General features: G+C 39.9%; 1 protein-coding gene across 1 annotated transcript; it reads right to left on the minus strand.

Moving 5' to 3' along the window:
- Positions 1–13218: 13218 nt before the first annotated feature.
- On the minus strand, positions 13219–15144 carry LOC115986171. Its single transcript, XM_031109028.1, has 3 exons — positions 14260–15144; positions 14007–14180; positions 13219–13557 (listed from the first exon to the last, which is right to left on the minus strand). Exons 1-3 carry the CDS (start codon positions 15142–15144, stop codon positions 13219–13221), a joined length of 1398 nt encoding a protein of 465 aa, XP_030964888.1.
- Between the last annotated feature and the right edge of the window lie 3564 nt (positions 15145–18708).

Here is an 18708-nt window from a genome sequence, read left to right on the forward strand (position 1 = left end):
GTGCAAATCTATAATCTTCCCCTCAAGAGCAGAACTAGAGAAACAGGGAGAGCAATTGGAGCTAGTTTGGGTAAGGTAATGGAGGTAGATGTGGCGGACACCGGTGTTCAGTGGGGGAGATATCTTCGAGTTCGGGTTGAAGTAGATGTTACACGGAAGTTAATCAGAGGCCGAAAAATTAATTTGGAGGGGGAAGAAGCGAGGTGGGTGCATTTCAAATATGAACGCCTTCCAAACTTCTGTTATCGATGTGGTCTATTAGAACATGACCTGAAGGAGTGCCCGGAGAGCGCAGGAAGTGACAAGGTAGAAGAGAGGGGTGATCTCCAATATGGGGCTTGGCTGAGAGGGGAACTAGCAAGGCGGTCGGGAGGTGAGTATAGCTTTGCAAATAAGAAGGAGGGTGGCGACACAAGAAGTAAACCAAAGTTGGTTTGGAAGGGGGGCAGATTGATCTGGTTGAGCCAAGAAGGGTGGTGGCGCGTGATGAGCAAGTAACGGAAGTATCAATCCTCGAGGAAGACACGTTGGGGAAGCTGACAAAAATGTCAAACGGGGGAGAACTGACCGCAGAAGCTATTCACCAAAATGGTAATGATAGAAACCTTGGTGAAAATACAAGGGAAACGTTAGCTCAGTTGGGAAAGAAAAACTGGGAAAGTGGGATTGAATTAGGCGGGAAAGGAGGAAGCATGGAAAAGGTGACGGGGACACAACCTAGTGAAATCCCAAAGTTTGATTTTAAGTCAGCACTACAAGACCCAATATACGACTGTCAAGTGGGCTTGGCTTTAGACGAAAATAAGGACGGCCCAGTGGCGATGATGTACGAAGTAGATGTGGGCTGGGTTGTGGAAAACTTAGGCCCAAATAGCGGTCATTGGAAGAGAAAGGCCCGGGCTGGTTTGTGTAAAGAAAGTAAAGAGATGTCCGACCCTATTCAGAGGAAAAGAGAAGGTCCTACACAACTGGAAGAACTTGATCAGCAGCTCAGAAATACAAAACGTAAGAAGGGTGAGGCGCAAAGCAAGGAAAGTACAGGGAAAGCAAAAATCAAGGATGGCGGAGTGGCGGTTGCTGCGAGGCAGCACCACCGAGCTCAATGACTATCCTAGCGTGGAACTGCCGGGGAATGGGATCAGCTCCGGCGGTTTGTGCTCTCGCAGATGAGGTGAAAGTTTGCGATCCGTTATTGGTTTTTCTAGCAGAGACCAAAGCAACTCAGAATAGAATTAAGGGTCTACAAAGAAAAATCGGTTTGACACAAGGAATTTCGGTCAAGTCAGATGGCCGTAGTGGGGGTTTGGCTATGTTGTGGAAAGAAGGGTGTGATGTTCGTTTGAAGAGCTACTCCAATACACATATTGATGTGGTCGTGAGCGAAGGAAATGGTGCACAGCCGTGGCGTGCTACGGGGTTTTATGGACACCCCGATTTAGGTATGAGATCAATCTCCTGGGATTTACTTGTCTCTTTAAAAAGTCAGTGTCAAATGCCTTGGATTGTGTTTAGGGATTTTAATGAGATTCTTAATTCTGATGAAAAGTTGGGTTGGTTGGAAAGAGATGCTAGGCAGATGAAAGGGTTTAGAGATTGTTTGTGTTATTGTGGGCTTATTGACATGGGTCTTGTGGGTCAGCGGTTTACCTGGTGTAATGGGAGATTTGGGGAACAACGAACGTTGGTTAGGTTGGATAGAATGGTAGCTAATGAGGAGTGGTTAAACTTGTTCCCGGAAGCGAAGGTTTATCATAGAGCAATGGCAGCTTCTGACCATTGTTTACTGTCTCTGTCTCTAAGAATGAGAGGTCCAAAAAGGGTAGTTAAGAGAAGATTTATGTTTGAAGAGATGTGGACTAGGGAAGAGAGTTGCAGAGAAGTTATAGAATCGGCGTGGGATCCGTGGAACTGTAGTCCAGCAATGTCAATTCAGAAACGTCATCAAAGATGCAAAGGTCGTCTTCAGGATTGGAACTACAAAGTATTTGGGAATGTTAATAGAGTTCTGAAACAGAAACAAAGGCGCCTACAACAACTGGAAGAATTAAATTTGCTTCATGAGTCAGCAGAAGAGATTCAAGGCTTAAAAAAGGAAATAAATGAGGTGCTATTTCGGGAGGAATTGATGTGGAATCAGAGATCAAGGGCGCTATGGATCAAATGTGGAGACCGGAATACTAAGTTCTTTCACGCCACGGCCAACAATCGACAAAGAAAAAACAGAATTGAAGGAATTTGTGATCCGCAGGGAAGATGGACAGAGGACAGAGTGGTGGTTGAAAATATCATTCTAGAGTATTTTACTGAGATCTATAGCATATCCTACCCAACAGAGTTTGAAGCAAGTCTTGGTGCTGTTGGCAGAAGAGTTTCAGAAGAAATGAACACTGAGCTCCTGAAGGAATTTAAGGAAGAGGAAGTGTGGCGAGCCCTTATGCAGATGCACCCAACTAAGTCCCCTGGCCCGGATGGTATGTCCCCTATATTTTTCCAAAAGTATTGGGATGTGGTAGGTCCTCAGGTTATTCAAATTGGGATGTGGTAGGTCCTCAGGTTATTCAAAGTGTTATGCATATACTTAGAACTGGAATAATGCCTAATGGTCTAAATGATACATACATCTGCTTGATTCCCAAAGTGAAATCCCCCCAAAAAATTTCTGAATATCGCCCTATTAGCTTGTGTAATGTGATATATAAAATTGTATCCAAGGTTCTTGCTAACAGGCTGAAAGGGGTACTTCCAAAAGTGGTTAGTGATGCTCAAAGTGCTTTTGTTCCTGGTAGACAAATCACAGACAATGTCTTGGTTGCTTTTGAAGTCATGCATTGCATCAATCAAAGAAGGAAGGGTAAAGAAGGTCTAATGGCAATCAAGTTGGACATGAGCAAAGCATACGACCGGGTGGAATGGGGTTTCCTGGAGGCAATGATGCGAAGAATGGGCTTCCAAGATCGGTGGATATCTTTGATGATGATGTGTGTATCCAGGGTCTCATATTCGGTTTTAATTAATGGGGAACCTAAGGGTAAAATTGCTCCAACAAGAGGACTTAGGCAAGGGGACCCAATCTCCCCATACTTATTTCTCCTGTGTGCGGAGGGTCTCTCGGCCATGCTAAGAAGAGATGAGTCTGGCGAAAATCTAAGGGGTATTTCAGTGTGTAGAGGAGCCCCAAGGGTGTCCCATTTACTTTTTGCGGATGATTGTATTGTTTTCTGTAAGGCATCGATAGAAGAGGGGCTAAAAGTCACCAAAATTCTGGATAACTATGAAAGAGAGTCTGGGCAGAAGCTAAACAGAGAAAAGACATCCCTATTTTTTAGTAAAAATACAAAGGTGGAGGTTCAAGAAGTGGAAAAGGATATGTTTGGAGCTCAGATCATTCTCCAACATGAGAAGTATTTGGGTTTGCCCCCTTTGGTTGGGAGGGGAAAAAAGAAAGCATTCAATCGCATTAAGGACCAAGTTGGGCGCAAAATAGCAAGTTGGAAAGGAAAATTGTTGTCACCGGCAGGCAGGGAAATTCTCATAAAGGCTGTTGCCCAAGCTACTCCAACTTACACAATGAATTGCTTTAAAATCCCCGACTCCTTGTGCAGCGAGCTAAACTCTTTGGTTTGTAATTTTTGGTGGGGACAGCGTGACAAGGAAAAGAAACTAGCATGGATTGCTTGGGAGAAAATGTGCAAACCAAAAGCTGATGGGGGGATGGGCTTCAAAGATCTCAAGGCGTTTAATTTAGCTTTACTTGCAAAGCAAGGGTGGAGGCTTATGCAAAATCCGGATTCTCTTACACACAGAGTCTTAAAAACGAAGTATTTTCCGGAAAGCAATTTCATGGAGGCACAAGTAGGTAAGAAGCCTTCATACACATGGAGGAGCTTGATGGAAGCTAAAAATGTCCTTGAAAGGGGGCTGCGCTGGAGCATAGGAAATGGTCAAAGGGTGAGAATATTGGGTGATAGATGGTTGCCAACCCAAAAATCCTTCAAAGTTACTAGTCCCCGGCCCCATGCTTTTGAGAGTAATATGGTGGATTCTCTTCTAGATCGAGAGGGTGGCGGTTGGAACAAAAACTTGGTATGCAGCGTTTTCCTTCCTTACGAAGCTGAGACTATATTAAGCATTCCAATTAGCCACACTTTTCCAGAGGATGCTATAACTTGGGCATGGACCCAAAATGGGAGATTTACTGTGAGCAGTGGGTATAAAGTGGCATGTAGTTGGCTGAAGGAACAAAGGAGATCAGCTGATGGGGGAGAGGCATCAAATCCAAAGAAGTGGAATGAGTTCTGGAAATTTATCTGGAGTCTGCACTGTCCAAGCAAGGTAAAGCATTTTATGTGGAGAGCGTGCAAGAATATCCTCCCTACAAACTACGGTCTTAAGCTCAAAAGAATTCCTGTGGAGGACGTATGTGGAGTTTTTGGGAAAGTAGAGTCTTCGGGGCATGCGCTTTGGGATTGTGAGATGGCCGAGGCTGTGTGGAGGGAGTCAAAGCTTGCTTTGCCAAAGTTTCAAAGCCCGTTGCGGGATTTCATGGAAGTTGTGTGGAAATTATGGGAGGAAAGAAGGGAAATCAGCTGGGAGTTTTTTGCCATCATAGCTTGGTGTATTTGGAAAAATAGGAATGCTGTAAAGTTTGAAGGTTGTGGCAAGTCAGGGAAGACAATTGCTAAGGAAACTGAAATTATGGTGGAGGAGTTCAATTCTTTGAATGCAGCTTCGATTAGTACTCCGTCTTCGAGAACTGAGAGATGGACGCCTCCGTGTGAAGGGTGGTACAAAGTAAATGTGGATGGGGCAGTGTTTTTGGAGCCGGGTAGCTGTGGTGTTGGTGTTGTAATCAGAAACGCACAAGGCCAGATTATGGGAGCTATGAGTAAAAAGCTGGAGTTACCGTTAGGGGCTGTGGAAGTGGAAGCTAAAGCTTTTGAGGAGGGATTACTGCTTGCAGGGGACCTAGGACTCAATCAAGTGATTTTGGAAGGTGATGCTCAAGTGGTGACCAATGCACTGCTGGGGAAAAGTTTGCCATCGATATCAATCCGTCCAATTATTGAAGGAGCAGTGCACTGGAGGCAGAAGGTCCAGGTATGGACTGCTAGCCATGTTCGGAGAACTGGAAATGTTGCTGCCCACTTAATGGCTCGAAATGCCAAACTTGTTTCTGACTGTGTAGTATGGGTGGAGGACACTCCACCCATTATTCAATGTCAAGTGAGAAGAGATGTAATCTTATTTACTCAGAATTCAGTTTAATGAAAGTTCTCTGTGTTGTTTTTATCAAAAAAAAAAAAAAAAAAACACGACGTTTGACTTTGGTGGCAGCAACATATACCACCAGACATCATGGTGCAAGAAAGTTTGGTGCTTAGGAGTATTATTTTCAACAATTATTGGAGTATTAACTTTGATAAGTTGTTGGTTTTATTATTATTTTTTGGTTGAGAAATTGGTTTTATTATTTTTCAAGAAAGAAAATTTGTTTGTGTACAACCATGCATGGTTATGGTAGAATTTTTTTTTTTTTTTTTTTTTTTTTTTGGGTACACATCTAATAGATTTTGAACCCAAGCAATGTCGTGAGTTTGAGTCAGCCCAAGTCCAACTGATAAAATATCTTGTAGATTAGGGGGATTAATTGTTGTTTTGTCCTAATGATAAAGAATAATTATTTGTAGAACAACATTTGAAGTCTTATTCATCTAAATTAATCAATCTATCTTTAATCTATCTTATTGTTACAAGATGAAAAACTATCATATTTATCTCACAAATTCTAGGATCATACCATTTACCACACCATTTGCTATAATTATCATATAAGGCTGACAAATCACAAAATCTTGTTAGGCAACAATAGAATACATATTGGCACAACAAACTATATTCCTTCCAAAATCAAAATTTAAAATTTTAGTATTCTCATATACATATTGTCACAACAAACTAGTTTTAATTTGACATAAAATACATGTTAACTAAAACTGTTTCGATTTTAGATGAAATACAAAAAATTTTTGTACAAAATATAGGTCCATCAATTTACAAAAATTTCCCATTTAAAAATCTATTTTCATGCTTAACAGTATAATTTTGTACTACACTAATATTTTCAAAATTTTCTCATTACTTACTTAACTATCCAATTCACTTTCACATTTGATCAGCTTGTTCCATAGATTTTCACTATCTATTAATCGGCATGAATGTACCGCAACTCTAGGGAACTCTACCCCGCGACGAAGAGAGGGACTGGGAACTAATGGATAAAGAAGGATTGAGTACACCCCTATACCATATTGGTACAAATAGAATAGCCTATTTATACATAATGGTAAAGGGGCTCCTCTATGATCACAGAAATGAATATAAAAAATGAAACAATATTTTGTCATTATAGGTCTAGGCGTCTAGCCATCACATAGTCTATTATTCCCTTGATGCCGCAAAACATAAATGATAAAGTCTGGACAAAATATTTGAACAATGATATGTGCGTAGATGATAAATTGGTGGTGAACTTACTTAGATAAGTATAATTATATTTTTCTCAAAAAAAAAAAGATAAGTATAATTATATAGTAAACATAAAAGAACCTTTTTCTCATTAGCATGGTGACAAAATTAAATTGCCTGAGTTCACGCCTACCAACCTATGATATGTGGGCATAAAGACTAAATATACATAAACATTCTCTTTCCTAGATGTGGGAGATATCACTAACCCTTAAACCATATAGAAGCTTGATAGGTGTCACATAAATAAAAGAACTCAAGAGCATCCACGGTAGTGGAGCTAAAAATTTAGCTATTTAGCTCCACCAAAAGTTACTTTATCTATTTTACCTATATATATGCTGTAACAGTAGATCTATTTTAGCTTTCAACACAATGAAATAATATATTCCACTACCCAAAAAACATCCACAGCACAAACCACAACCACCTCTACCATCAGCCACACCCACAACAACCACCACCACCACCAGCAGTCCATAGCAGGGGAAAAAAAAAAAAAAAAAACACCAACCCAAATCTCCAATTTGTTTCCTCAATCTAGACCAAACAAAATCACCAATTACAAACAAAATAAAAAATAAAAAATGCGGCACAACCACCACCAACACAGCATCACCAACAAACCCACAGCCACCACAAAACAAACCCACAACACACCACAAAACACCACAGCCACAAATCACAAATCGGGACCACAAATCACAAATCAGACCCACGCCAATACGACCCAACATTAGCAAAACGACCCACCACCACCACCATCTCCACCGTGACCCCTGAAATCCAGCAACCCAAATGCTGAAACCCACCAAACCCAAATGTAGCTACCCAAACGTCGAAACCACACACCAATCTTAACCCCGATACCAACGCACACTGATCTCACCGTTTGCTTGAGAGAGTTTTGAGAGATGAGATGAGAGCTTTTAGATGGAGTGACTGAGAGAGAGAGAGTTTTTATTATTTTAATCAGGCCGGGAGTAAAATAATATTTTTTTTGTTTAGCTCTCATGAACAGTGCACATCTATCTATAGATGTGCATTGTAGCAATGGAGCTAAAAAAAATAAATTTAGCTCCACTACTACATGCTTCTTTTTGGTGTTTTGGTGGAGCTAAAATAGCTATATAGCTATTTAGCTCCACTGCTGCAAGTGCTATAATAAGGAGGGGAGGGCTGGCCTGATTCTCACACGCACAGCTGCAGAGAAGATAATCAAGAAAATTGTGTGGTGCCACTAAAAGAGGGGAAATCTCTTAAGGTCCGTTTGGATACAACTTATTTTTGCTAAAACTGAAAATTGAAAATACTTTAGCAAAATAATTTTTAAATGTGTGAATAGTATCGTGGGATCCATTTTTAATATTTTTTTCTAAATAAAGTGGCTGTGGGTCCCATGAATAGTACGTGAACAGTAAACTTTGTCTCTAAAAGCTGGAAACGAGTGAAAGAAAAAAAGAAAAAAAAAAGAAAAAAAAAGAAGCAAAACGCAAACGTAGACGCAACATAATTCTATCCAAACACTCCCTTAGTGTCTGTTTAAATATCGATTATTGTTGAAAACTGAAAACATTATAGTAAAATAATTTTTAAATGTGTGAATAGTATTGTGGGACTTAGTTTTAAAGTTATTTTTTTGAAAAAAGTATTTGCGGGTCCCGTGCACTGCTAAAAAACGTTGGACGCGCAAAACATGGGATGCTTGCCACTATCCAAACATATGCTTATTTATATATATGTAAAGTTTAAGGATAAAAGGCTAGAGTTTTTAAGCTTATCAATGCCCATCTATTTATTTATGCCATCTCTCTTGGGTCTCTTATACCATAATAATTATCTTATTTAAATATATTAGAACTAAATCAAATAAATTCATTTAACCATGGGCCTCCTCTTTAATACATGCATATGAAATAAATTAGTAGTAAAATTATAGGGTGATAGTGTTACACCCAACATCCCTGTTGGCAGCAACATGTACCACTAGACATCATGATACAGAAAGTTTGGTGCTTAGGAGTATTATTTCAACAATATTTATTACCTTTGATGAGTAGTTGGTTTAATTATTTTTCAAGAAAGAAAAATCGTCCTTGTACAACTTTGCATGCTTTGAATATATATATATATATATATATATATATATATATATATATATATATATTAATGCACATCTAATAGAATTTGAATCCAAACAATATTGTGGATTTGAGTTAGCTCAAGTTCAACTGGTAAAATAACTTGTAGAGTAGGGGACTAATTGTTGTTTTGTTCTAATGATAAAGAACAATTATTCATAAAACAACATTTGAAGTCTTATCCATCTAAATTAATCGATCTATCTTATTGTTACAAGATGAGTGGTAACCACAAAATCATATTAGGCAACAATAGAATACATTTTGTCACAACAAACTACATTTCTTCCAAAATCAAAATTTTAAATTTTAGTATTCTCATATACATATTGTCACAACAAACTAGTTTTTATTTGACATAAAATACATGTTAACTATTTTTTTTTTTTAATTTTAGATAAAATACATAAAATTTTCATACATAACCTTTATATAGGAAAAGTTAACGAATACCTATTGATTTAAAAAATATTTTTAGAAAATTTTTATAAGAAAATATAGAAGTAACTAGTTTTTTGACAATTTTTTATTTATTTTTATTTCTCTGTTATCAAAATTTCCTTTAAAAAGTTTATTAACAAATTCCCTATTGAGTCGACTTTTAAATACAAAATAAAAAATAAAATATAACTTTTAAAAAATTGTATATATGTTATTATTGACGTGGCATTCATCCCGACAATTAGAGGTGTGCAATACGTAGTTCCTGCGGAGCCGACATGGTCCATTTTTCGATTCTCTGCTTCCCAAGCTGCACTGCAATGCATTCTCCAGCCATGGTTGATGATATCAGCATATAGATTGACTAAGTCTTTTCTTTTTTTTTTTAGAATCAGATTGACTAATATAAAACGTAGTATAATTTGGTTTTTCCACTAACGATCGACATCAACCACATCATAATTAGTATATATTCTATTGTCGGTCACTTAAGACTTTGACTATGTCGGTTGCGGTTGGTTCCTGCACATCGCAACAATTGTTATATCAACTTATAAACTTTTTCTAATAAAATTGATGCTACATTTATTCTCTCCTGCCAATATCGTATCATTTTGTAAACTTTTTAAAAATTAAAATAAAGACAAAATAAAATAAAGACAAAATTTTGTTACAAAATTGATTGTTGGCTAAAATTACAATCTTATTCAATAAAATAAACATTACTATATATTTTAAAAATCTAACCATTGAATTCCATATTTTTTACGTTCTTAATACACATATCAAATTTTATGTCAATCAGATATTATTTATTATATGATTTATAAGCTTATATTTTATGCATAATTTTAAACTACAAAAATTTGTAATTTAAATAATTTATTGATGACATAACTATTGATCTTCAATTTTCTAGAAATTTTACAAACATGGAGGAAATAAGAAGAATATGTAATCCAATGGTGGATTTGTCAAAATTCACCTTAAAGAAAAAGATATTGAGTAAGGTTGTAGCATAAAGTTATAACTTATTTTGTAGTTAAATTTTGTCTATAAAATAAAATCGGTATTAAAAGAAAAAAGAAAAAAAAGAAGTATTCTCTTGTGGGTATTGGACCATTGGGGTCCTTTTCTATTTCCAAACTTTCTATCCACATTCTGGAGATAAAGATGGTAGATAATCTGAGTCCTAACTTTCTTTTGTCTCAATAAATTAACCAATCCTAATTAAGTAGCTTATATTATTGGGGGTGAATAGTTGATGAATGAAAAACTTAAAAAAATGTGGAGGGAACACGTAGGTTTTTTTTTTTTTTTAATTTTTTTTAAGATAATTATAATATGCTGCTGTTAGTTTTGCAATTCAAATTCTTCTCTCTAAATTTTCAAGTATTTTATACATAAAAAGGTGTCAATTCGATTATAAAAGCTTTGGCAGGTTTTTCTCGGTTTGGTTCACAAAGAAACATCTGGAAGAAAATGGATGAGTTGGTCCCACCCAAAAAAAAAAGTAGAGGAGGAAAAATGGTCTTTTTAGGTCAAATTACTTAAATATCCTTTCACTTTATTGTCATTTGCCAACTACTTATCTATATTAAAAAAAAAGAAAAAAAAGAAAAGAAAAGATAGAAAGAAACAAAAAAGAAGAAGAAAGAAAGCAGCTACAGTGGGGCCAGGAATTACTCTGACTCTTGGAATTAGTTTTTTTTTTTTTTTTTAGAGGAGCTTTTTTTTTTTTAAATGTATACTGTGGGGCCAAAGAATTTGTGGTCCCGGTCCACTTTTCATTAGAGCCCAAGGTCCGCACCGAGGAGAATAGTTGCTAAGGACAAGTAGCGAAAATTCAAATGGCCTAAAGATGTAGCCGAGGATGACCCTGTCCTCGGCATCCCGATGACTAAAAGGGAATAACGACACGTCATCAAAGGTAGCCTTCAAAGTGCTCCAAGAAGAAAAGGCGAGTGGAATGAGATTCGCACGGGAGTTCAGTGTGGGAATGGTTCAAGGAAAAGACGTCACCTCCGCATTGAATGCGCCAACAAACGTCCTAGCCACATTGATGGGAAAAGACCCCTGAACAGGGTGGATTTGGTTATTGCAACTAACAGAAAGTGGGGAGAGGCGGTTGATGGGATAGGCACTCGAGTAGTTATCCGCCTGATCGATAGATGGAAGGTCAGGATCAACTGAGAAGGGTTATATAATGTAAGGATTCATGCGCCAAAAGAAAGATGGGAACCAAAAAAGTGAAAGGAGTAATGAGAACATTAAGCTCAATGGACAAGGTTCATGGACAAGCTCAGTTCACCTCTGTGCGTCCACTATGAACACCATGACCAACCACTGTCCGGTGACCAAGGCTAGCCTTTTAGCCCACTCTCTACAAATTTATTGTTTGGGTCTTTACGCTCGAACCCAATAAACCAATTTGGGGTCGTTACAAATTGAGTCCTTACGATTGGCGCCGTCTATGGGAAGGCTTGTGCGTTGGCACAGGCGGTGGTAGGATCAAGCCCTTGTCTAGCAAGGGTCTGCGAAAGCCCCTCCATCATTTCCAGTAGCCCGCTGTTGTTGCCCTAATATAAAATTCCACTAGAAGCTACGCTCCGAAGTGCCAGTGGCACGGGCAGTTCTAGGGGCTTCCAACATCAAGTCAACGCCCCACACCTTGGTTAAGGGGCTAATCCTCGAAACTACTTAAAGAAAATCTAAGTTTTGGACAGAACCAGGGTATTGTATGGTCCTCGGATTCAAACCTATGGGGAAACCAACTACTTAAAGAAAATCTAAGTTTTGGATAGAACCAAGGTATTATATGGTCCTCGGACTCAAACCTATGGGGAAACCAACTACTTAAAGAAAATCTAAGTTTTGGACAGAATCAGGGTATTGTATGGTCCTCAGACTCAAACCTATGGGGAAACCAACTACTTAGAGAAAAACTATAAGTTTTGGACAGAACTAGGGTATTGCATGTTCCTCGAACTCAAACCTATGGGAAACCAACTACTTAGAGAAAAACTATAAGTTTTGGATAGAACCAAGGTATCGTATGGTTCTCGGACTCAAACCTATGGGGAAACCAACTACTTGGAGAAAAACTATAAGTTTTGGACAGAACCAAGGTATTGTATGGTTCTCAGACTCAAACCTATGGGGAAACCAATTACTTAAAGAAAATCTAAGTTTTGGACAGAATCAGGGTATTGCATGGTCCTCGGACTCAAACCTATGGGGAAACCAACTACTTAAAGAAAATCTAAGTTTTGGACAGAACCAGGGTATTGTATGGTCCTCGGACTCAAACTTGTGGGGAAACCAACTACTTTAAGCAAAAACTATAAGTTTTGGACAGACCCAAGGTATTGTATGGTTTTCGAGCTCAAACCTATGGGGAAACCAACTACGTAAAGAAAATCTAAGTTTTGGACAGAACCAGGTATTGCATGGTCCTCGGACTCAAACCTATGGGGAACCAACTACTTTAAGCAAAAACTATAAGTTTTGGACAGAACCAGGGTATTGCATGGTCCTCGGACTCAAACTTATGGGGAAACCAACTACTTAAAGAAAATCTAAATTTTGGACAGAACTAGGGTATTGTCCTTGGACTCAAACCTATGGGGAAACCAACTACTTAAAGAACCACTACAAAAAGAAAGTACTAGACAGAACCAAAATCTTGCGTGGTCCTCGGACTAAAACCTATGGGGAAACTAGATACTCCAAGAAAATTTAAGTACCAGGCCCTGCTCAATAATACACTTGGCACCTCGGATGATGCCTTTAGTTCCCCAGAAATATGTTTAGATACAAGTTCAACACCCCATGGGCGCGGGTAAGTTAGAATTCGGGATGTGATTCCAAATATATCATATGCACAACCATTCATATATGTTAAGATAACTGGTTCAAAAACCATGAGATTTGCAACAATAGTAAATATCGGCAAGGGCAACAAACATGTAATTTAAAGGAAAAAGGAAAAAAAAAATTTCATACATGTGGTCAAAGAGTTTAATTACATGCAAACTCTAAAGTCCTCAAAATAAAAGGGAAACTAATTAACGGTTAAACTAGAAACAAATACAAAAGTTGGTCAGGGCTTCTACTTCTTCAATTTCGTTTTTACCACATCTTGGGAAGGCTGAGCAGGACTAGCCTCGGGGCCCTGGGAGACATCCCCTTCCTGGGACGGCTGAGCAGGATTAGCCTCGGTGCATTTGGAGACATCAGTAAGGGGAATGGCCTGAAAGGGCTTAACAAAGAGGGCTGGCTCCTTGGCACCAGAAATCTGAGCACTGATTGCAGACCTGGCAGCCTCCTGAGGCATCTTAAGATTCAGGCCTCCAGGTGCTTCTGTCGCCTCATGAGGCTCTTCTCCCTCAGTCGACTCACCGGGAATAACAATGAGCTGAGCAGCTTCTGACCGAGCAGCCTCAGCCTCCTATGGAACGCTCATAGCCTCGGAACTGGCGGAGGCAGTTTCATGGATGGCTGGAGGATAAAATATGCTCTCCGCCTTCCACAAGTCGGACGAAGCCTCCACCCCAGCTTGTTTGAGGGTCTCGTCCCAAACCTGGGAGCAGTATAGCCTGCATACACTAGGGATTTGAGCTTTAAGGAGGGCCTGGGTTTCAGCCACCCCCGCCTCATAACTCTCCTCCTCGGCCTTGTCCTTAACAGTTTCGGCCTCAGTCTTGGCAAACTCAGCCTCCTTCTTGCCCTCACGGCTTCATCCTTAGCAAATTTCGCCACGCCTTTAGCGTTGTCTGCCTCGATCAGTTTCTTCTTTAAATCACTGATCTGCTCCTTGGCAATCACCAATTGCTCCTCGGCAGTAAGTAGGCGCCTCGTCTGTTCCTCGGCCTATTTTTGGGTACCAGTCAAACCTGCCTCGGCACTATCCTTGGCTCTAGTAGCCTCCTTTAAGTCCTCCCTGGCCTTCGCGAGATCAGCCTCGGAAGTTTTGAGGGTTCGTGCAGCGTCTATACATTTATTGCGCTCAATCTTTGCGGCCTTACTCTGCCCCTTAACTTTTTCCTCCATCCTATAGGTGGCCTGGATAGCCTGCTAATTGAGACAAACACATTATGAATGAGAATCTAGGAGAAAGAATCGATGGAGTCTTAGGTTTTAGGAGCCTTACCATACCCAGGTACCTCTTCACGCTGAGGAAAACCTCCTGCATCCTTATATTCTTCAACTCTTCCATATCAGTAGGAAGCAGTAGGGTCCTTTCTAGCGCGTCGGCCACATAACCGCCTTCTCCGTCTCCAAGGCTCCTCATGGATGCGTCTTCTAACAATGGCTCCCCGTGGAGCATTGGGGCGGGAAGCCAAGTGCTCGGCACGGATTGGGCATCGATCTCTTTCCCGTGGCCTTGATGCCCGATCTTTAACTGTTTTTGAGGTCGTGGGGTTTCGTCCCCCTCCCGAGAGGATTGAGATTTCCCCCCGTCCATTGGTTCCTTACCCTTGGGACTCCTCTTTCTCTTTGGGTCGGTTGGCTCAGGCCGAGGAGGTATAGCTGATTGAGGAGGAGCAGGAAATTTGGGACGGGGAGATTGTGGCTGCGACTTGGAAGAGGAAGACTTAGTCTGGACAGGTTGGGGCTGGGGTGGGGGAGTTGGAGCACTGGATTGCGACTTTCCCTGTGCACCCTTCCCCGGCTGACCCTCAATGAGGTCGAATAACCTGGTCGGGGGCTTTCTCTTAAGACCCATCTCGGCTCGAGAGGATGTTCCCACTGACAATAGTTCCGCTTCGGACAAATTAGGATCACCCAGATCATCGGGAGGATCCTCGGATGGGTCAGCTTGGTCAAATACTCCAAATCCCTCCTCGAACAGACCCAAATCACCTTTGTCCTCCGTTGCTTGGTGAGACGAGGAAGAGCCCGCCAACGGGATGCCCTCCGGGACAGGAGATCCTTCAGAGATCAAAAACCCGTACTCTACTATAGTAATTTTCGGAAGTAGAGGATCGTTAGCTCTAATCACGTGCTTTGGGTCGGCAAATGAAGGCATGTACATGGTTAGTAACCGAACCGCACCAAATTAAGATGGCGCAAAGGATTGACACCCTTCTACTCTCTACACCCCAACTGGTTCTCCCTCCACAATTGGGCAAGGAAGGCCATCATGCCATTCCCCAGATACAATAAGAAAGTCCTTGTTCAACCCTTTGTTAGACTCGGGGAGGCACTGGATTAGCCGAACCCTATCGTCTCTCTCGTCTTCATATAGTAGGATTTACCCCTCAAATTTTGGAGAATGTAGCACCAATTTACGTCATGATGGGTTAGTCTTAGCCCCATTTTTTCGTTTAAGGCATCCACACAACCCAGAATCCTAAACATATTGGCGGTACACTGGGTGGGAGCTAATCGGAAATACCTAAGGTAACTCCTCATTACCGACCCCATGGGAAATAACCACCTCGCCCGTCCTTCTCTTAAGATGCCACTACCCCTTCTTGCAGTGCCTTAAACTTACGTTGGGGGGAATCCTATAGTCAGCGATGAACTTTTCTATCACCTCTTCGGTCTCAATCAACTTTTTCAATTTAACCATCTTTAGGAACTACTAAATAGACTCAGGGGGTGACGGGAGAAGGAGAGGAACGAGAGAAAAATAAACCCAGAAAATAAAAAACATGAGTTAGTGAAGGTAGAGAACTTACAGAAAAGAGGAAAGGTTCCTCGAACAGGCTTTTTGTGCTGGAGATAGACTTGAATTTGGATGAAAGTTTGACTGAACCTAGAATATGTACGCTAGAACTCTTAAGTGCAAAAGTGAAGTGACAAATCAGTTCTAAAAATTATTTATATCTCCCATCGAAAGTAACTGCACGAATTTTCCCGCCTATAAAGGTAAGGAAATCTCCACCGTTAGATCACCATCGCGCCGTTGAACGTGGGAAGTACAGAGCTGCCCGCATTTAATGAAGACACGTTTCACCTTCCAAGGCTCCAAGAACGTGTCTCGGGTAGACGAAGAGTCTCTGAACTGATAGATGACAAGGATTGACAAGCTATGACAGAGACTTGATGTCATCAAAACCCTCCTCTCCGTCCGAGGATCCGGACAGCAGAATTTTGAGGGGCTATTATGGGGCCAGAGAATTTGTGGTCCCGGCCCACTTTCCATTAGGGCCCAAGGCCCGCGCCGAGGAGAGTAGTTGCCGAGGACAAGTAGCGAAAGTCCAAATGGCCTAAAGATGCAGCCGAGGATGACCCTGTCCTCGGCATCCCGAGGACTAAAAGGGAATAACGACATGTCACCAAAGGCAGTCTCCAAAGCGCTCCAAGAAGAAAATGCGAGTGGAATGGGACTCGTATGGGAGTGCAGTGTGGGAATCGTTCAAGGAAAAGACGTCACCTCCGCATTGAATGCGCCAACAAATGTCCTAGCCACATTGATGGGAAAAGACCCCTGAACAGTGTGGTTTCGGTTATTGCAACTAATAGAAAGTGGGGGGAGGCGGTTGATGGGATAGGCACTCGAGTAGTTATCTGTCTGATCGACAGATGGAAGGTCAGGATCAACTGAGAATGACTATATAATGTAAGGATTCATGCGCCAAAAGAAAGATGGGAACCAAAAAAGTGAAAGGAGTAATGAGAACATTAAGCTCAATGGACAAGGTTCATGGACAAGCTTAGTTCACCTCTGTGCGTCCACCATGAACACTATGACCAACCACTGTTCGGTGACCAAGGCCTAGCCTTTTAGCCCACTCTCTACAAATTTATTGTTTGGGCCTTTACGTTCGAACCCAATAAACCAATTTGGGGTCGTTACAAATTGAGTCCTTACATGTACTAATTAGTATTTTACCTTATTTTAATGTGTACTAATTAGTATTAATACTGAACCGAGCTCAATAATTTTCTCATAAGAGAATCTTTTATGTTTGAGTACATAGTATCAGTAAATTGAGAAATTTGTTTCCTTAGGATGCTCTTGTTGAATTACATGGAAAATTGTAACCCAAAGAAATATAAAAGGAAGGATATAAAATATAGGAAATGAGATGTATTATCATTTATTTTATAATAAAAAAACGTTTATTTAAAAAAAATAGGGCCGTATTAACTTTTGTAAGATATCATTTTTACTAATTTAATTGATGATAAATAATATTTTTCTTATATAATAATTAAAAAAAAACTTCTTATACTATGTAATTAGGACCGTAGTAAATTCATACAAAATATCTTTTTCAACATATTATTTTTATTTTCAACCAAATAAAGGAAATTAATTTATATTTATTTCCCATCATTTCGCTTTTTGATCTTATTTGCTTCTTAAAAAAAAAGAAAAAAAAAAAGGCCTTTCGTATCCTATTTACCAAACACATATAATGGACTATTAAAATAATCTTTTCCATTTTTCCACCCATTTTCATCCTCTTAACCAAATAGAGCCTAATTATTGGGAGAATTATAATAACAAAAACAAAAAAAGAAGAAGTAATGATAATCACTAGGAGTGTCCACGGGTTGAATCAAGTCAAGTTTGTGCTCAACCCTCCCTAACTTGATCAGATGAGGTGGAGGAAAACTCAACTTGATATCGACTAATAAGGAACAACGGATTAGATGGATTGGGAGTTTCAAGGGTGGCAAGGCAGTCGACATTGATTAATGGTAGAGAAAGGCAGAGAACTACTTGGAATGGAAAAGATCTAGTGGAGATTTCACTAGATCTAGCATAGATCTCGTCATTGGATTTGACTAGGTTCATTGGTTGAATCGGGTGGGTTGGATTTTGGAGGAGAAAATCCATCATTTGACCCATTGTGGTTGGATTTTTAAGGTAGAGCCCCGCAGTCACCAAATTAGATCAAGTTCGGTTTAAATGTGGTCGGATCCCCCCGGTGGATTAGGTTTGGCGGGCTATAGACACCCTAATTATCAAATACTCATTATTCCGTGCCCACTATCACTTTCACGATTACATTATCTGAAAAAAAAAATATAGATATCATACATAATCATTCATTTAATAAGTGTGAGAAAATTTATTGAAAAATACACGTTTCGCTTGACCCACCTTTCCCGCTATGCCTCCACGGCGAAGGCACCTATTTTGGCCACCCCTAGGAAGTATAGCAGTAAACATCCGAGTCATGATATGAACTCGACCAAAGGGACACTTTATACACGCAATCTTTATGATACTGCACCACGTGGAAGTTGCTTTAACTTTTCGTTGTTAGTCGGTAGGAAATTTCTTTGCAAGTTCGAGAAAGATGTCAATTGTGATCCATAACTTCAACTTATTTATTCCTTTGCTTTCTATTTTATGCCACTATTCTATATATTCCTTTATTATAATCCATCCAGCCCATTTCTTTAGAAATTCTCATTCTTCGCAGTGAAGACTCAGTACTAAAACTTTGTTATTTATGTAACACTTCCCATGTTTTTGTGTATCAAACAACAAAAGTTCAAGCTCAACATAGAAGGGTACTGCAGTGCTGTCTTGTACTGTTTCTTTGTGTGTGTTTTTGTGATTCATTAACAAAAGGCTCAAGCTCAACAAATATAAGAGGGGTACGCAGTCTTGTTTTTCTGTTGTGCCTCTGAG

This window comes from Quercus lobata, chromosome 4 (genome assembly GCF_001633185.2).
Source record: "Quercus lobata isolate SW786 chromosome 4, ValleyOak3.0 Primary Assembly, whole genome shotgun sequence".
Lineage (NCBI taxonomy): Eukaryota > Viridiplantae > Streptophyta > Magnoliopsida > Fagales > Fagaceae > Quercus > Quercus lobata.